This window comes from Nuphar pumila, chromosome 5 (assembly GCF_984573655.1).
Source record: "Nuphar pumila chromosome 5, dmNupPumi1.hap1.1, whole genome shotgun sequence".
Classification (NCBI taxonomy): Eukaryota; Viridiplantae; Streptophyta; class Magnoliopsida; order Nymphaeales; family Nymphaeaceae; genus Nuphar; species Nuphar pumila.
This window is the reverse complement of record NC_143253.1, coordinates 133,259,342-133,276,434: the sequence shown is the minus strand read 5'-3', so window position 1 is coordinate 133,276,434 and position 17,093 is coordinate 133,259,342. Positions and strand designations below refer to the sequence as shown.

General features: G+C 35.8%; 1 protein-coding gene and 1 pseudogene across 1 annotated transcript; both read right to left on the bottom strand.

Moving 5' to 3' along the window:
* Window positions 1–8,934: 8,934 nt before the first annotated feature.
* On the bottom strand, window positions 8,935–14,682 carry LOC149838821 (ATP synthase gamma chain, chloroplastic-like; annotated as a pseudogene).
* A 377-nt stretch (window positions 14,683–15,059) lies between these two features.
* Window positions 15,060–15,918, bottom strand: LOC149838820 (uncharacterized). Its single transcript, XM_090007803.1, has one exon. It carries the CDS (start codon window positions 15,891–15,893, stop codon window positions 15,189–15,191), a length of 705 nt encoding a protein of 234 aa, XP_089863929.1. The 5' UTR covers window positions 15,894–15,918; the 3' UTR covers window positions 15,060–15,188.
* Window positions 15,919–17,093: the final 1,175 nt, after the last annotated feature.

Below are 17,093 nucleotides of genomic sequence, written 5' to 3'. Positions count from 1 at the left end.
TCCTTTCTCATGGGAAAAGGCTTCCACAACTAGGGATGCAGACGAGCTGAGCCTGGGCTGTTCGAACTCGGCTCAGTTCAAAAATACCTATGCCTAAGCTCGGCTCGAGCTTGGAGCCAAACTTGAATGGCATTGTCCAGACTTGGCTTGGTTCCGAGCTCGAGACGAGCTTCAATGGCATTCCAAAAAAAATTGGAGAAGGTTTCTTTCATAGGAAATAAGGTTTCTTTCATAGAAATTAAGGGTGAAACAAATATGTATACAAGAAATATATGGTGGGACTTGCATATTGAATACAAAAAAATAGCGTTCCAGTCAAAATGGGTTCATGCCTCTCCATTTGGAAAGCACTTTCCTTCAAAGAAAAGAGGCATCCCTTGAGTGGAAAACACCCACTTAGGAATGCGATTATTACTTTTGAGATAGAAGGAAAACCCTTTTGTGGAAAGGATGACACACTTGGAAAATGCTTCCACAACTAGGGATTCACACGAGTCAAGCTCAAGCCGAGCCTAGGCTAATTTGAACTCAGCTCGGTTCAAAATACCTCTGTCCAAGCTTGGCTCAAGCTTAGAGCCGAGATTGAATGGCATTGTCCAAACTCAGCTCGGTTTTGAGCTTCAATGGCATTCCAAATAAATTTAATCTTTTTAAAAAAAATGGAGAAGATGGGATTTGAACGCCGTTTTGCAGGTGACCCACCACTAAGCCAAAGCTTGTATTTTGTTCATTTAGACCAAAAAAATTATATACATATTAAAAATCCTCTAGATTAACATAAAACCAAAAAGGTAAAAAACAAAATTTGAACTTGCACCTTTTGAGGAAAAACTAATGCCCTACCCATTATGGTAACAATGACTTATTTTTTTGCAAACATATATATATATATATATATATATATATATATATATATATATATATATATATATATATATATATATATATATATATATATATATATATATATATATATAAAAGCCTTATCGAGCTTGGTAGACTAGTCATGCTTGGCTTGTTTGTTTGTTCGAGTCTCAAAACCATGTACAAGCTTGACTCACTTAAAGCACAGACGAGCTTTGGGCCAAGCTTGAGCCGACTCGATTCGTTGTGCATTCCTATCAAAAACCGTCCCCAGGGAAGTCTTTTCATACGAAAAAGCTACTACCACTACAAGGATGCAGGTCAATAGAAGTGATATCTCACCATTATTTCACTATTTCTCGCCACTATTGATCTATAACAATGAAAAATATTGTCGAGAAGTCATAAAAAAATGACCTTTGTTGAGTAATAACGGCAATATTTATAGCTCATTGTTAAAGGGTAAACCAACACCAGCAAAGAATCTCGCCAGAACTGAAAACACCAATAACGGTGTGCCAATTTTTTAACGGTAATGTTGTTTTAACGACGAGATAGGATATAACATTGAGATACCTAGCTTGCCATTATAGGCTACCTATAGGTTATAACAACAAGGTACTATTTTCGTTGTTATAGGCTATGACGGTGAGACAAGGATCTCGCCTATAATGGCAAGATAAGGATCTCACTGTTATAGACTATAAACATGCAAACAAAAAACTAAAAATTAGTTTTCAAAAAAAATATATATTTAAAAGATACGCAATTCCAAATAGCGTCACCACCGATCATAAATAACATATCATTGGATCATGTGCAATAACAGTGATATCGTACTCGATAAAGAGAGATCCCATATCCATGAAAAGCAAAAGCACAAAGAAAACTCCATACATGTATATAATAACGACCAACAAAAATATTAGTCATTTAGTGTTTAGGAACTGAGAACACCATTAACTTTTTCCAATGTCTGACCAATAAATGCCACATACATTCTATCAAATTTTTGCAAAATGTGCAATTGATATTACACCAAATGCAGCAGATATGAAATCATTTCATGAAGTAAAATGAATTACATAAGAGAAAATATATAACTATAGCTAACAATCAATACAATTAACAAGATGCACCTATAAAAAGGAAACTTACATGACGAGATTGAACTGCTTAATTAACTTGCCCCCTTCACATCCTCCCTGACCCTTAAGTAATGATTCAAAAACATCAACATTCGATGATACAAAGATGATTTCTTTTCATCACCATTAAAACATATTTATTGTTGCAACCAGGTTAGTTTAGGCAAGATTAACATCCACCCAAACTACCAGTTGACAGTACAGATATAAAATTATTTTGCAAATTGAGTGATGAAACATGGTTGTACTAAGAATTTGGCCTGTACCCTATAACAGATGTTGGCCGCAACTCATATAGTAAGTAGAGTAAACAGAAAGCTCTAACAAATATTTTTCCTAAATCATCTGTAATTTTTGCAACCATTTTATAATATCTCCAACCCAATGAAACATGTCTTCATTCACTTAACTGTAAATAAATACCATTGCCTGCCTTCATAAAGAAAACTCGGTAGTTGTATATAATGACAAACAACAAAAATAAAAGGGAACTACTGCTGCCAATGATCAAGATAAAGAAAACTTTATACGGGAAATAAAGTCCTTTATGATGTGAGAAGGTAACAAGTTGCTTATTTACTTTGCTAGCAGTGCACACCAATGATCAAGATAAAGGGAACTATTGCGGCAAATGGATGGTGCACAAGACAAGAAATGCTTCTGACTGAAAACAAAAAGTAACATGTTAAGATTACTGAGTTTGTGCTTGGTGTTTTACGAAGAAACAATAGTTAAGCTTTCTGCCAAAGTGGATCAATCTCAGCAGTATTGATTTGTTCATCCTGGCCAAGTTTTTTATAATAGCCTTGGTGAATAACTAAAGGTGGAGCAAGCGGGTGCTTGATCTAACAATGCAGCAACAAATTTTTGTATCACGGAAAGAACACATATATGGAAAATTAGATTATAAAAAGTGTAAAAAGGTAATGTAGTGTAACTGAAACAAAGGACCAAAGGAATTGCATCTATACAGCTAATTAAGACAAAACACAACATAAATCCTAATGGTGCAGTGAGAATAAAGAAATCATTAAAATTATACGAACAAACCTCTAGTTCACTGAGAAGAGATTCAGTCAAAACTGTAAAACACATTAAAAGAACACATGAATTTCAAGAGTGTGAACACATATAAGTAATAAGATTTACTCAAAATACACAACTGTGTCAAGTTTCTTACTTAGATGCTATATAAGACCCTGAAAATGTATACACCCATCATCGAAGAATCAAAACAATTAGATTATAAACAAATAAACAAAGAGTTTAGAAATTGTAAAAAGGTAAAAAATTATAGTTAAGCAAAGATAATTTAGAACATTTGGATATTGGATGGGGGGTTCTGTCTGGCTCTGTATCGATGTTGCAAAGTAGACATAGACCACTATGATAAGTTAGCATATGTTGAAAAATCATTGATAATCTACATTATCGTCACTCGCATCTGAAATATTTTTTTTGTTGATGCATCATCCATGCTAAAGCCTTCATCGCATAACTCTTAAAAATCTTTGATTAACGGCTGTAATTAAACATCTATGTCATTTCTAAGTGCCTTTGGTCCAAGAATGAGTAGGGAAAGCTATATGAAATGATCTTTCATATATATCCGTGAAGGCAGATTATATGACAATAATACTACGGGACACATACTGTATTGTGAGGTTTCACCACGAATGATATATATTGTCTGTCAAACTTTTTCCACACTACAAAATCTGATGAATAAATTAGTATGTTATCATCGCTTGCATGCTGGGTCTTGTGTCACCTCATATTTGATGTTGTTTTTGTTGTCATGAACAAGCACTACAACTTCGACTTTATGAGAAAATATTATAATACCTTTTGAGAAACTTTCTTTTTTTGCCTTTGTGTGGTTTCCATCTTGAAGCATTGTACTTTAGGCATATTTTATTCTTCTCATGCTCCTCCTAGAAAAGCATGTAGTCATTCACGCATGCATCTATCTTCACGTAATAAAAGCCAGTGTGATTCATAAAGTAGTAAGTGTTTGACAATCTTTTTCACTTGGACATTGCCTCCTTCAACAAATCAATCAGCAAGTTGAATGATCTGTTACTCCAATTGTTCATTGTTTTGATATGTAACACCTTAAAAATTAAAGTTAGTTTTGTTAACTTTGTACAATCTGAATATAGATTACTTCGAGCATTACCCATTAAGTCTAGAAGGGGCCTGTGTTCGCTATTATCATCTGGAGCTAGATCTAATGTTGTCCCCATAATAAAATCATTCAACATTTCTTTGACCCAATCATGAACCTATGTCGTATACTCACTCTCATCATGATGTATATGCACTGCATCTACGTAGGTTTGAGCCACACTCACATGATACTGAATATATTTCAGACTAAAACCACGTCCAATCAAGTGTAGTTTGATCAGTCGTAGAACTTTAATTTTTTTATTATTGCAGTCCTGACATGGGCATCACATCCTACCAGTGGAATCGATATGAGCACGTGATGCTTCAAAGAATCGATCAATTCTATATGTATAAGGTTCAAAACCTCTGTCGTGAATGAGAGTATCTACGATTGATCCATATTCATAGATGGCGACCCCACTATATTCAACAAGAGAATATTTGATCATTGAAATATATTTATATATAAGTTTATATCATTACAAGAAAAACAGTTTTTGCTGGAGCACTAATAGCGCCAGCAAAAGTACCACCGTTGCTGCATTTACTGGCTCAACTTTACACCACCAGCAAATGTAGTTTTTGCTGGTGCACTAATAGCGTCAGTAGAAAGTTAATGTCAGCGCATAACTACGCCAGTAAAAGATCTTTCAATTTTGTGAAAGATCTTTGTTGGCACAGTCATGCGCCAGCAAAAATTTCATACTGGCATGGAACTGTGCCAGCAAAGATCTTTCACAAAATTTCATACTGGCACAGAACAACACCAGTAAAGATCATTCAATTTTGTGAAAGATCTTTGCTGGCACAGTTTTGTGCTAGCAAAACTTTAATGTTGGCGCAACCAGCAAAGATCTTTCAAAAAATTAAAAGATTTTTTGCTGACACAATTCTGTGCCAACAAAAAAAAATAATGTTGGCCTGCACCAGCAAAGATCTTTCACAAAAAAAAACATTATGCAATTGGTCTGCCCTTAGAAAGTATGTTGAATAAGAAACAAGACAAGATTGGATCATTTGGATGTTCAGGCTCTGGCTCTGATCTATGTAGCATCCACGATCAAAAGCCAGATCCACCAGGATTCTTTGCTTGATCTCCCAAATAGTTCTAACAAAGATAATTATAAAAAGGTTATTTTTCTAACTAATGGCTGAACAAAATGCGAGCTTATGACATATGCACCTCCAATTCTGATGGCTAACCAAAGACTAAAAAATAAAAAAACCTTAAGTGTATGTTCCTTGAGAAAGAAAACTAGCCTTAAAGAAATAAAAAAATGCATGTCCAAGAAAAATAAACCCCTAAAGATAAAAAAAATAACTTCACCACTTCAATCCATTTTCAGAGAGAGAGAGAGTCATTTATCTTAGATGAGGAAACATTTGTCTTGAACAAGAAGCAGATTAACTCTACAACTGTGATGAAACTACTGAAAAGTTGAAAAGCCATATATTTAAGTCAAAAGATTTAGAAAGAATAAGCTATCATCTCTCAAGTCAAGCATTTAGCATCAAGCATCCAACCAAGGAAATGTATAACACTAAATATTCATCTGTCATGCTTTCCTATTTAGCATTGTCACTACACAAAGATTGTGCTGAAACCAAGAGCCTAGAACTTATGCAATCTCACCTGGTAAAATCCTCAATTTCTTCACAATGCATCTCTACTAGCAATGCGACAAGTTATAGAATCTGCAAGTGAGGATATCCCCGGATCCAGGCTCAATATCTTGTAATGCTGAGGTATAACAGCAAAATCAATACCTATTTGAAAAGACAAAACAAATACTCCAAAAGTCTTAGTCAATGCAAACTTCTGTATCTTTCCCTTGTCTACTTGTCCTTCTAACTCATCCAAATCTATCTCCTTAACATTAACAAGGTTCTCAATAACCTGCAAAAATTAATAGTATTGATTTTTTCACAAGTCTTCTACTTAAGGATGCTAAAAAAATTTATATAAATGCCAAGCATAAGAGGATAAGCAGAGCGCTTTGTTTTTAATTTGGAATAGTCATGTAACAGTCCTTCATTGGCTTTGAAAGCAACCCCTTAGTTAAACATGCAAGCAATCACTAATATCAGGGCCACCAAATATAATGTTTATGCAAGTTACACCTACATTATAGATTATTATTTAGGTCCTAGAGAAGACATGCTAATGTCTTTTTGAAGCATTAAGCACCTGTTTCTACAAGTAACACCTACATTATAAAGATTAATGTCAAAGTGAATATCAGTTAACCAAGAAATTTTTTAGGTCCACTAATACATACCATAGTTAGGCTGAGCTTATTACACTCATTTGCAGTGATTATCAAATGAAATGCTCTTTGTGTTGCATAAATTAACAACAAAAGCCCTGATGATCAGATATAGAATATATAATTAGAACCAAGAATATCGTTACAGGACATCAAAAATATAATCCACTTTCATCTTTAAAAAAAATATACAGAGTTCTGATCCAAGTGAAGATGATGCTGGACCTGCCCTTCCAAGAGAAACATGAATGAATGCACAAAATCTTTCCTTCAACTATGGTCAATACACATGGCTTAAGGGAAGTGACTTCCACACTATCTTTTAATTCTATTCTTGTGTAAACTTCGAGATTTTTGAGAGTGAGAGTGAGAGATATTCTTGTGTCGATGCTTGTGATGATACATGTCTAAGATCCTTTTCTTTCAACTGCCTCACTCCATGGCTGCCTATGCTGCTTTCCCTAAATGTCTAAAGAGAATGTGAAATATAAAAGTAAATTGTTGACACTTCAGTAAATAATCAAGTGCTAACCAAAATATAGACGAAGAATATGGAATTTCTGTATAGACAAAGATAAGCAGTGTCAGGTGATAAAAAAACAATTATCTGGAGAAAATTACCATTCTTCTTATAAAGAACCAAGACAATATTAAAGAAAAGAATCACCAATAGAGAGGATAACACAAAAGAGAAAACTAGAGAAAGCGATGCCACTAAAACCAGAGAAAGCCATGCAATTACTTACACAAGTCACAATTATGATTAAATTTTAGAATGTTGAGAGCAGGACTACTACCTACAAATCAGGATTGAAAACAGATTTATATGATCCTCTTTATCAACTCAATATGTTGCAACATATGATCCTCTTCATACGAAACATATTGGAGATCACATGACATTTTAAAAATGATGTCAATATGAAAGCACAAAGAAGTGATTTGTTTTGCCTACATGAGAACCAAATTTGTATAGGAAAATAAAAGCAATACAAACAGCAATCTTCACACTTTGATTACCGTTAAGTGAATATCAAAACAGAGTAACCCTCAAGGCCTTACCCAACAAATATAACAAAAGGAGATCAATTGTTCCATGTCACCCAAGGTTATGATTAAGTCTACTAATTAAATTCTCTCTATCAACTAAAAGAAGAAACACAAGAAAAAAATCCAAAAAGAAGAAGATCAGTATGACAGAGTAACTGGCATTACCATAAGCTATTTAATTCTGAAGGAAAAATACACAAGCAGTGATTGTGACTGAATCAAGCTGCTATAAGTTTGAGTTTTTGAACTAGCAAAGTTGAATCCTCACTTTAGATTAGAACACTAAAATCATCATGGGCACTGGTAGTTGACTCAAGCTGATGCTCAGAAAATGTGTTGAATATAACTTGGTAAGGGATCGCAATCTGCGGACTAATAGAATCATTTGTTACTATAAGCAGCTTACAATTCGATCTGATGTTTGGGACTTGATTTGCAATACTTTCTGAAGATGCAGTACTACTTTCAGTGAGGGGTCACTGGTAAGAATATAAGTTCATACTGACTGCACTTGTTATAAAAATAAACTTTAGCATTGTACAAGATTGGAGGTAAACCATTTGTTTGTGAATAAACTTCACCCATGTATGATTTTCTTCCTATTGTCTCTTAAAGCAAGAACTGGCATGTTTCTTCTCTCTTTAACTATATTAGAAAATAACAACACGAGAGAGTTAGGACTGTCCCAAATTTCACAGAAGCAGTCCATCTAAACCTGCAAACAAAACCAAAGACAGGGGCAGACCAGTTCTGGTGTTAACTTAAGCAGGTTAAAGATGTCTATCCATGAGTAGGCCTCTGAGCATCCTTTCTCCCACACCAATCGAGAACTAAAAAAGTGTCAATTACAGATCAAGCACAATTAAATATTGCAAAATGCAATTCAGTTCTTGATTAAAACCAAACACCATTAGAACAGTAACAAAAAAAATCAGAACTAACTGTTATAAAGACAACAGAAATCGAATCATGTAGCAAATGAGGTTGATTTGTTAAAAAAAATGAGGCCAAATTGTTTCACAGTAATTATTTCAACCATCCACACAACAGTTCACAGAGACTAAAAATCACCCAACGAAGCGAAGATCTCTTCACATATATAGTTTGGGCCTTGCTTTACAAGCCACCATATAAGATTAGACACATTAATTATAAAAAAGACTCCATGATCATGCAGTCCATGAAATCTAAAACCAAAAAAGAAAACCATTAAATTTCATGAAACATTCTCCATTTGGTTTCAATTATAAACAACAGCATCATGAACATATAAAGTTTTTATCTTCACCAATAAAAGAAGGAAACTAGAGGAAAGGCCAGCCCATCGATTTATGATCACAATTAGTCAAGCAAGACCCAAAAAAAAGACAGAAGAAGAAGAAAAAGAGCAGAGAAAAGGAAAAATGAGAGAGAGAAGAAACAGAGCAGGGAATTTATGTAAGAGACTCAACACCAGCAACGATCTCAAAAATTTCGTCAGTGATCTTGGCCTGCCGCTGCCGGTTGTAGGCGATGGACAGATTCCGCTTAAGCTCAAGTGCATTGTCCATGGCGTTGCTCATGGCGCTCATCCGGGCGACGAGCTTACTGGCAAGCGACTCCTGCAGCCTGCAGAGGATCTGGCTGTTGAGGTAGAGTGGGAACAGGGCGTCGAGGTCATGCTCAAACTGGAGGATCGGGGCGAACTCTGGCGTCGACAGCCGGACGACGTCGCGCTCGACGCGAAGCTTTCCCTTGTGGGCGGTGAGGAGAAAGAGCTCGTCCTCTGCGGCATCGATGCAGTTGCCATTGATGTCGCAGACCTCGCCTTTAGGGGACAGAGGGAGGAGGGTGTGGATGACGGGCTCGGACTTGACGAGGGAGACGAACCTGGTGTAGAGGAGCTCGACCTTGTACGTCCTCGCTGACAAAGAGGGAGAAGACGTCGTCGGCGATGGCCTGAGCCACCTTTGCCGTAGGGAAGACGCCCAACGCTAGAGAGATGGGAGTTAGGGTTGATATTGGGGCTAAAAAAAGAAGAAATGAAAAACCAGGAGGGAAAAAAATGTTTTTCCCCGAAAACTATTTTTTTGGCGCAGTGTTATGTTGCGCCAGAAAATCCTCATTTTTGCTAACATACCGTTATGTTGTGCCTAAGTTTATTTTTGCGCCAGCAAAAGTAACTTTAAGCTGGTGCTACAGTTGGGGTGCGCCAGTAAAAGCTGATTTTCTTGTATATATAATCAGAATTGAGAGAAAAATCATTTATGCTAATTAATTAAACAAAAAATATTCAATCGACATTCTCTAATTTTCCAAAAATATTGAACTTGAAATCATATCAAAATTTGACAAAAAAATTTGAGTTTGCAACTAAAACATCAAGGTAAGAAAACCCAAATGACAACTAATAACAATGAAAAGACACTACACATATTCAAGTAGATATCACAATTGACCATATTTGAAACAAACACAACTTTTTATTGATGTTCTAATAAATCCATATAGGAAAAGCAGAACATCAATATGTATTATTGATTGATAGGCCAAAAAAACAATATAAAAGATGGATAGAGAAAATGATAGCAGAGAAGAGTCTTTCCTAGATTAACAATGAGCATCATATATATTCAGTGAGACACAGGTCAACTTTGAAGCAAGTAGTAACCATATCAACACTTAGATGCAAAAATAAAACCTATTGCGTTGGTTTTTCTCTCTTTTACTATTGAAGTCTTGAAACTAATCTTGGGACCAATATCATAAATATTATTGTTGGGCATTTCTTGGCAAGAGATATTTTGGGTAATTTAAAAATGTTGTTTTTCTTTTGAAAATCTTGGCAAATCCTTGGCAAAAAAATTTCTAAATTTAGAAATATGTAGAAATAAAAAGTTAGCAAATAAAAATCTAAGTTATAAAGTCTATATGAGAGAGATATGATAAAAATGCAATGGATTTAATTTTGGTTATTGAATTTATCACAAGAAACATGAGAAAAATATAAAATATCATTGATATTTATGACTATGCTTGGGATTGTAAAGCCCCTAGTTCATGGCAGTCCAGTAGTGGAGTTTAAACTTTGAAGGGCTGACGATCACCAATATGATATTTCTATTTGGGGCAATAATGAAACGTTAGGAACTAGATTAGTTTCCATATTGGTTGGTTTACCATTATTTTCTCTCAATTCAAATTCTCTTTGTTTAATAAACCAAAATTTAGGAGAACCATAAAATTGTATTGGCTTTACCTATATTGTCAAAAGCACCAGCCAGTGCCTAGTCAATGAGCTCCTAAAAGGCTTAGTTGGGGACTAGGTGGGACTTGTTGGCCGAGTTGGCACTATGGAAAAGAAAAATATTTCAAAATACACAAAAATTATAATAAATTGTAAAAAAAATATATAGAAAAAGCATTCAACACAATTTATGAAGTTAAACAACTGAAACTATAAAAAAACACATAACTCATTAATGATACTAATCAATTAAAGAAAGCACATTCAACAAATTTATAAAGTTAAACATAAGTGAAGAAGAAAAGAACTGCAGTAAATTCAAATATACATATGGTAAAATCATCATAAATAGGCATAAGATCAAACATTCTAATGAAAATAAAACATTCATTAGATGCCTAATGATAATAAAAAATACAATAAACCCTAAAAACCTAATTAACATTTATGTTGTTTAAAAAATAAAGTAAATCAATAACCTAAATCCTAAAAACGTCATGCATTATGCCAATTAAAAAAAACAAATATAACCCTTAAAATCAAAACAAGCACTCTTTTATGATTTAAAAAAAAATTGAAAAGAAATAGCGAAGAAGAAGTCCTAACCCCACAATGGTGGTGTAAAAGAGGAAGAAGAGGTTGTCGGAGGTCCACCTAGCCTGACGATGGCAGCGAATGGTAGATGGGCCACACGAGAGAGAGAGAGAGAGAGAGAGAGAGAGAGAGAGAGAGAGAGAGAGAGAGAGAGAGAGAGAGAGAGAGAGAGAGAGAGAGAGACTATGGGGTCGTGGGGAGGGCTAATGTTGAGGGTGGAGGCAGCTGGTAGGTGGCCGACGATGGTCCGACATATGGAGGGATTAAAGAGAGAGATATAAAAAGGGCCCGACATCACTCTATAACGGTGATAGTTAACGGTGACATAACTGTCATCATTATAGAGTAAAATCCTAAAAGAGTGTGATCTATAATAATGAGATCTTTTGGCCATTAAATATAACTATAAAGTGTTTTAACGACAATATCTAACGACCAAATAATCTCGCCATTATGCATGTGTCTTTAACGGTGAAGCGTGTACAAGAGCAAGGCATTTCATGAGATATCCAGCTCATCATTATTGATAAGCTAATAGTGACGAGATTCATGACCGTAGTAGAGTAATAACGGCGAAATATTTATGTTCCTACTATTATGTATCAATTAATAGGGACAAAAATCTCGATGTTATTGTGTTATCTATAGCTGCGAGATTTTGTCTCGCTGAAAAAGAGTCGCCACTATTTACTCTCATCCTTAGTGTACTCTCCATGAAAAATGTGGGGCCCATAATATGTGTGTTGACCATTTTCTTGTGAGCGTATGTTTCACTCTATGCAAGAAACATGTGTTCTCCCATCGACGGGCCCATGTTTTTTACACTCCTACCCAAGAGAAACCGCTTTCTTTTGAAAGGGCCACTCTGGCGGGAAAGTGTTTTCCCAATAAGGGAGGTATGAACTCATTTGACAGAAAAGCTGCTTTTTTACATTTATTATGTAGGTCCTACAATGTATTTCTCATAAATATTAACCTTTTGTAAGAAAGAGACCCTATTTCCTATGAAATGGAACCCCTTTCATAGGAAAAGGCTAACTATGGAGTTCATGGAAAGGAACGTTTCTTGTATTTGGTTCCACATGCAATTACAATTAAAACGTCATTCCAATTCCAAAATCAAAATAGGGAGTGGATTTATTTGACATTTTCTTATGATGATGAATCTTCACTGAGAACCTGATCACTGAATGTGCCCGGGTGGAGTCACCAACACCCAAGCCCTTACCGAACCCATCAGTTAAAGGCACTCACACACCCGGTGGGAGCCGAACCTTGGATGAAGAGGTGAAGCACCTTCTCCTCAAGCCTGCTGTCACTTGAGCGACCCAAGTGGTTGTATTTATTTTGCAAAATGCATGATTTCAAACTGGGTTGAAATTCCTGTATCAAAAAACTGATCAGGTCTGGCTAATCTAATCACACCCTCGAGAAATCTTTGGTTTCATGTTCAAGGAAACACTTTTAGGGTAAAAGCAAAGTAAGGTATCATGAAACCCAAGAGTTTGGCTTAGTGGGATGGGGGCCTAGATCGTTTGACAGGCAGTCTAGGTTCAAATCCCATGGGCATCACCTCCTACGTAAGCCAAAGCTTGGTGACTCCCTGGGATTGAGGGGGGTAAGCCCTCAGAGTTTTACGCTTACATAGACAGATACCGTAACTAGGGCAGGCTGTGAGCCAGCGCAGCTAGGTCTCTGTGCCTGGAGCAGTTTCTCCTATTAAAAAAAAAAAAAAATTAAGGCATCGTGAGGGAAAACAGAAAGGGCAAACCTAAGATCAACTAATTTCATGTGACAGAATATTTCTTACTGGCCGGTGCTTCTCGGCCAAAACATTAAATCCAAATTTTAGAGTTACACATGCAATGCAATAGATGAAAATGAGGATGTAAACGGTTCGGATTCGAATTGGATGTGGCCAATATTATAATATTCGACAAATTGGATGTTGGCTAAACGGCTTCAAATTTGGATTCGGCTCCGTTTTTTTACATGTAAACAGAATCGGATCTCCGTCAAATTCGGATATAAAAATCAAAACCACGTCCGACTTCGGGTTATAATCGGATATAGTTTTGACTTACCAAATGCAACTAAAGCGGAATCCAATTCAGTCGGATATTGGATAAAAACCGATTCATTGAAATCCCTAGATGAAAATCCGTGAATGGAGTTTTACGAGAGCACTTTACCAAAGGCAACATAAGTTATCATTTATTTAGAAAAAAACGGCTATCAGCATTTGAATTATTACAATTTAACTGCTTAATTTATCTGGACGCATTTCAAGTAACCGTCTGAGGTGTAGAATGACATTTTCATCCTCTTTTATAAAGCGTTCATCTTATGTTCTATCGTCTTAAAGAAATCGTCAACGAGGGCATCTCAGTCATCTTCTTCTTTTTACTAAACAAAGTTCAGCTGAATTGTTTTGTGACCAAGTATATTTTTGAAATATAACGTATAAAATCAGGTGGCTTAATGTAATAAACACAATATTTTGTGATAAATATCGGCGATAGTTTCAGAATTTTTGTGGGAAAACACAGTATTTTACTTGTTTTTATAAACAGCCAAAATATTGTGATATTTTAAAAAACGTCAAGATATTGTCGTCTATATAAAACCTTCATGATTTTATTAAGAGCATAATATCTTAAAAATAACAGCTATTTTATTTTTTTATACCGTTTAATTTTCTTCTTTTTCCATAAATTATGCAGAGATTTTTTTGATGAAAAATGTGTGAAAAACGAAAACATAGTTTTTTTTTTTTTATAGGCAAGCTGGGGTTAGGTGGACCCTGCCAGTTATACAACTATAACATTGGGTTTTGAACCTGCAACGGCGAACACAAGGTGACGTGCACTAGCTTGGATACCCGATCCATTAACAGCCTTAATTACCCATAGGTTCAAGGTGCATGGTGACTTAAGCAATAGGCCTTGGCACGTGTACGAATTTGGATCGTTTACTGTTCTTGGGGTTTGAAGGTGAATGATATATGGATCCCCTTTTGTCAGATATTCCAAAAGCAGCCTATGCTTTTTTGAAAAGACCTTTCAACCCAACTTTCACATAAACTGTCAAAGTGAGACATGTAAGTTAATCTCATGGTTAAGCTTAGGGTGCGTTTGTGTGTCACCGAAAGTGGGCTGTTTTAGCGACAATGCATTTACGGGCGTGCATTTTTTGTGGGGCTTGCAGTGACAACACAAATTGTGGAAAGTGACATTTTTACGAAAAAAACCCTCTACGGGAGTGCCATTTTACACGCTGGACGTGAGCTTTTCGCAGGTCTGATTCCATTTCTGCAGCGGATGAATCCGCGGAAGGGGTACCCCATTGCAAACGCCTCCATTCCGTGACATGCAAACGCATCTTAAAGATCAATATTGTTAGAATCGGTTCACTAGGTGAATCAGTTTATTTAAAAAAAAAAAACAAAGAATCAAATCAAATGGAATCTTTTTTGAATCAGAAGGTTTTTAATTAAAAAAATCAGAAAAAAGAGATTTTTGGACGATTCTACTTCAAATCGACCGTTTTTGGTTGATTTAAACGATTTGAACCAAAATCCGTTGATTTTGGAATGGGGTCCAATCGGCTAAATTGGATATAAATCGGCCGGTTCAAACAGATTTTGACAACATTGCTTAAGATCAATATAAGATGACATTCTTAACTTTTTTAGCACCTACTCTTTCATACAACATGGAGATGAAATGGCATATTACGTGCTTTCAAAGTTTAAATGCATTAACAATCCAAAGTTTATTCCTCAAAAAAACAAAAAACAACAATACAAAGTTTCACAAATACATGGAGAAAAAACTGACCAAAATATTAATTCATTCAGCTAATTGTTTAGGCAGAAGGGACAGAAGTTCGGCTACTGTACTTATCCCTATAGTTCATCCACAGTTGATCAAGAGGTGCACCCATGAGCTCCACAAACAACCCCTCATTGTATCCTTCCTTGATCCTTCCATTCACCTCTGCAACAAACCCTCCCTTTACTCCCTCCAAGTACTCAATAAACCGCGCAGCCACGCCACTACCCACATGGTCCCATGCCTTGCCTTGACCTGGCTGCACCCAGTCCAGCGGTGCGAACCCACTTTTCAACCGAACATAGTCGGCAATCCCCTCGATGAGCCATGTTGGTGCAGTACCTTTGCCGTTCCATTGCCAGACATGCGCTGCCTCATGATACAGCACTCCTGTGATCTCCCGCCTGAGTTCACCGGGGTAACCCGCGATGTAACTCGCACTCAGACGGATTCGGCCATTGTTGGTGTAGGCGATGCCGGTTACGACGTCCACGAACATGGTCACCGATCTCACATCCTTCCTGTTGACATCATCTTGCTTGAAGAGTTGCCAAATGAATTGAGAAGCAGTTGCTAAGGTGTGCTCACTGTAAGGAATGCCAACCTCCCTATTGAAACGAATGCCACCGGGTGTGGTAGCAGCATTGTTGGTGGCATGGAATTCCACATTAGCATGGATATTGTTCATTAATAACATGAAAATGAGAGAGAAGAAGAGCAAGGGAATTGGGAGTTCCATTGTTTAGGTTGGCTGTCTTGTGAGTGCTTCACTTGGCAAGCATAAATGGCTTATTTGTAGGAGAAATATGCATAAACAAATTCCCTTAACTACAAGCTTAATAGCGATGCATGACTCATGTTTAGCCCTTGGATCCTAGAACGAATGGTGGAGATCTGATGCCTTTGAGTTGTGATAGATACATAGCAAGGGAAATTGCATAGTCTGCTGATCTTGTTGACTGGCTTGAGATGAGGTGCCGTGAGCGTGTTAGCGAAGGTGGACGATGACCAGTGAAGGTTCGCAGCACCCGTTTGTGGTCTTTCACTTGACTATATATATATATATATATATATATATATATATATATATATATATATATATATATATATATATATATATATATATGCAAAAATGGGCACCTTGCACAAATAAAACATGCTATGGGATTTTTGGTATGTTTTTGAAATATTGACCGTACATATGTGATATATATGTTTGTTTTTATAGGATTCACGTCTTGGAGCATTTGATTCAAATGCATAGATAGTTTTTTATAAGATTTAAAAAATCAACGGCCTACAATTTTCATAAATTTTTTAGGCTCCAAACACCATTTTTTTCATTCAAAATGCATGATCCAAGGGACAATTTCCACTAAATCAATCATGTTGAACGTATCTATACTGTTGGAATTTGGAAAAAAATATTAAAAATCCAATATCATGTTTCATTTAGAATGGTATCCATTTTATAGGTTTCTCTCTCTCTCTCTATATATATATATATAGGAAAATAAAAACCTACAAAATGGGCATGGTGTTAAATAAAACATGCTATTGAATTTTCATTGCCTTTTCGAAATTATGAATATACAGATGTGATCTATACTCTTACTTTTCAAGGAATCACTTCTTGGAAATTTGATTCCTATGCATGGATAGGTTTTTATTACGCTTCAAAAATCAACAGCTTACAATTTTCATAAATTTTGAGTCTCTAAATATCATTTGTTTTATCCAAAACGCATGATCCAAGTGTTGATTTTTAATAAATCAATCATACTGAACACATCTGTAGGGACAGAATTTAAAAAAAAAAAAAATACCTCCACGTCCTAATTGGTGAACGATCAAACACAGATTCATATTGTGATTTTAATTATTTCAAGAAGCTTGCTTGCACCCACCTGCAAAACTAAAAACCACACATTATCTAATC

Bases quoted from the DNA above. Each gene is read 5' to 3' on its own strand.
- LOC149838820 (XM_090007803.1), bottom strand. From the start codon at position 15,893: ATGGAACTCCCAATTCCCTTGCTCTTCTTCTCTCTCATTTTCATGTTA.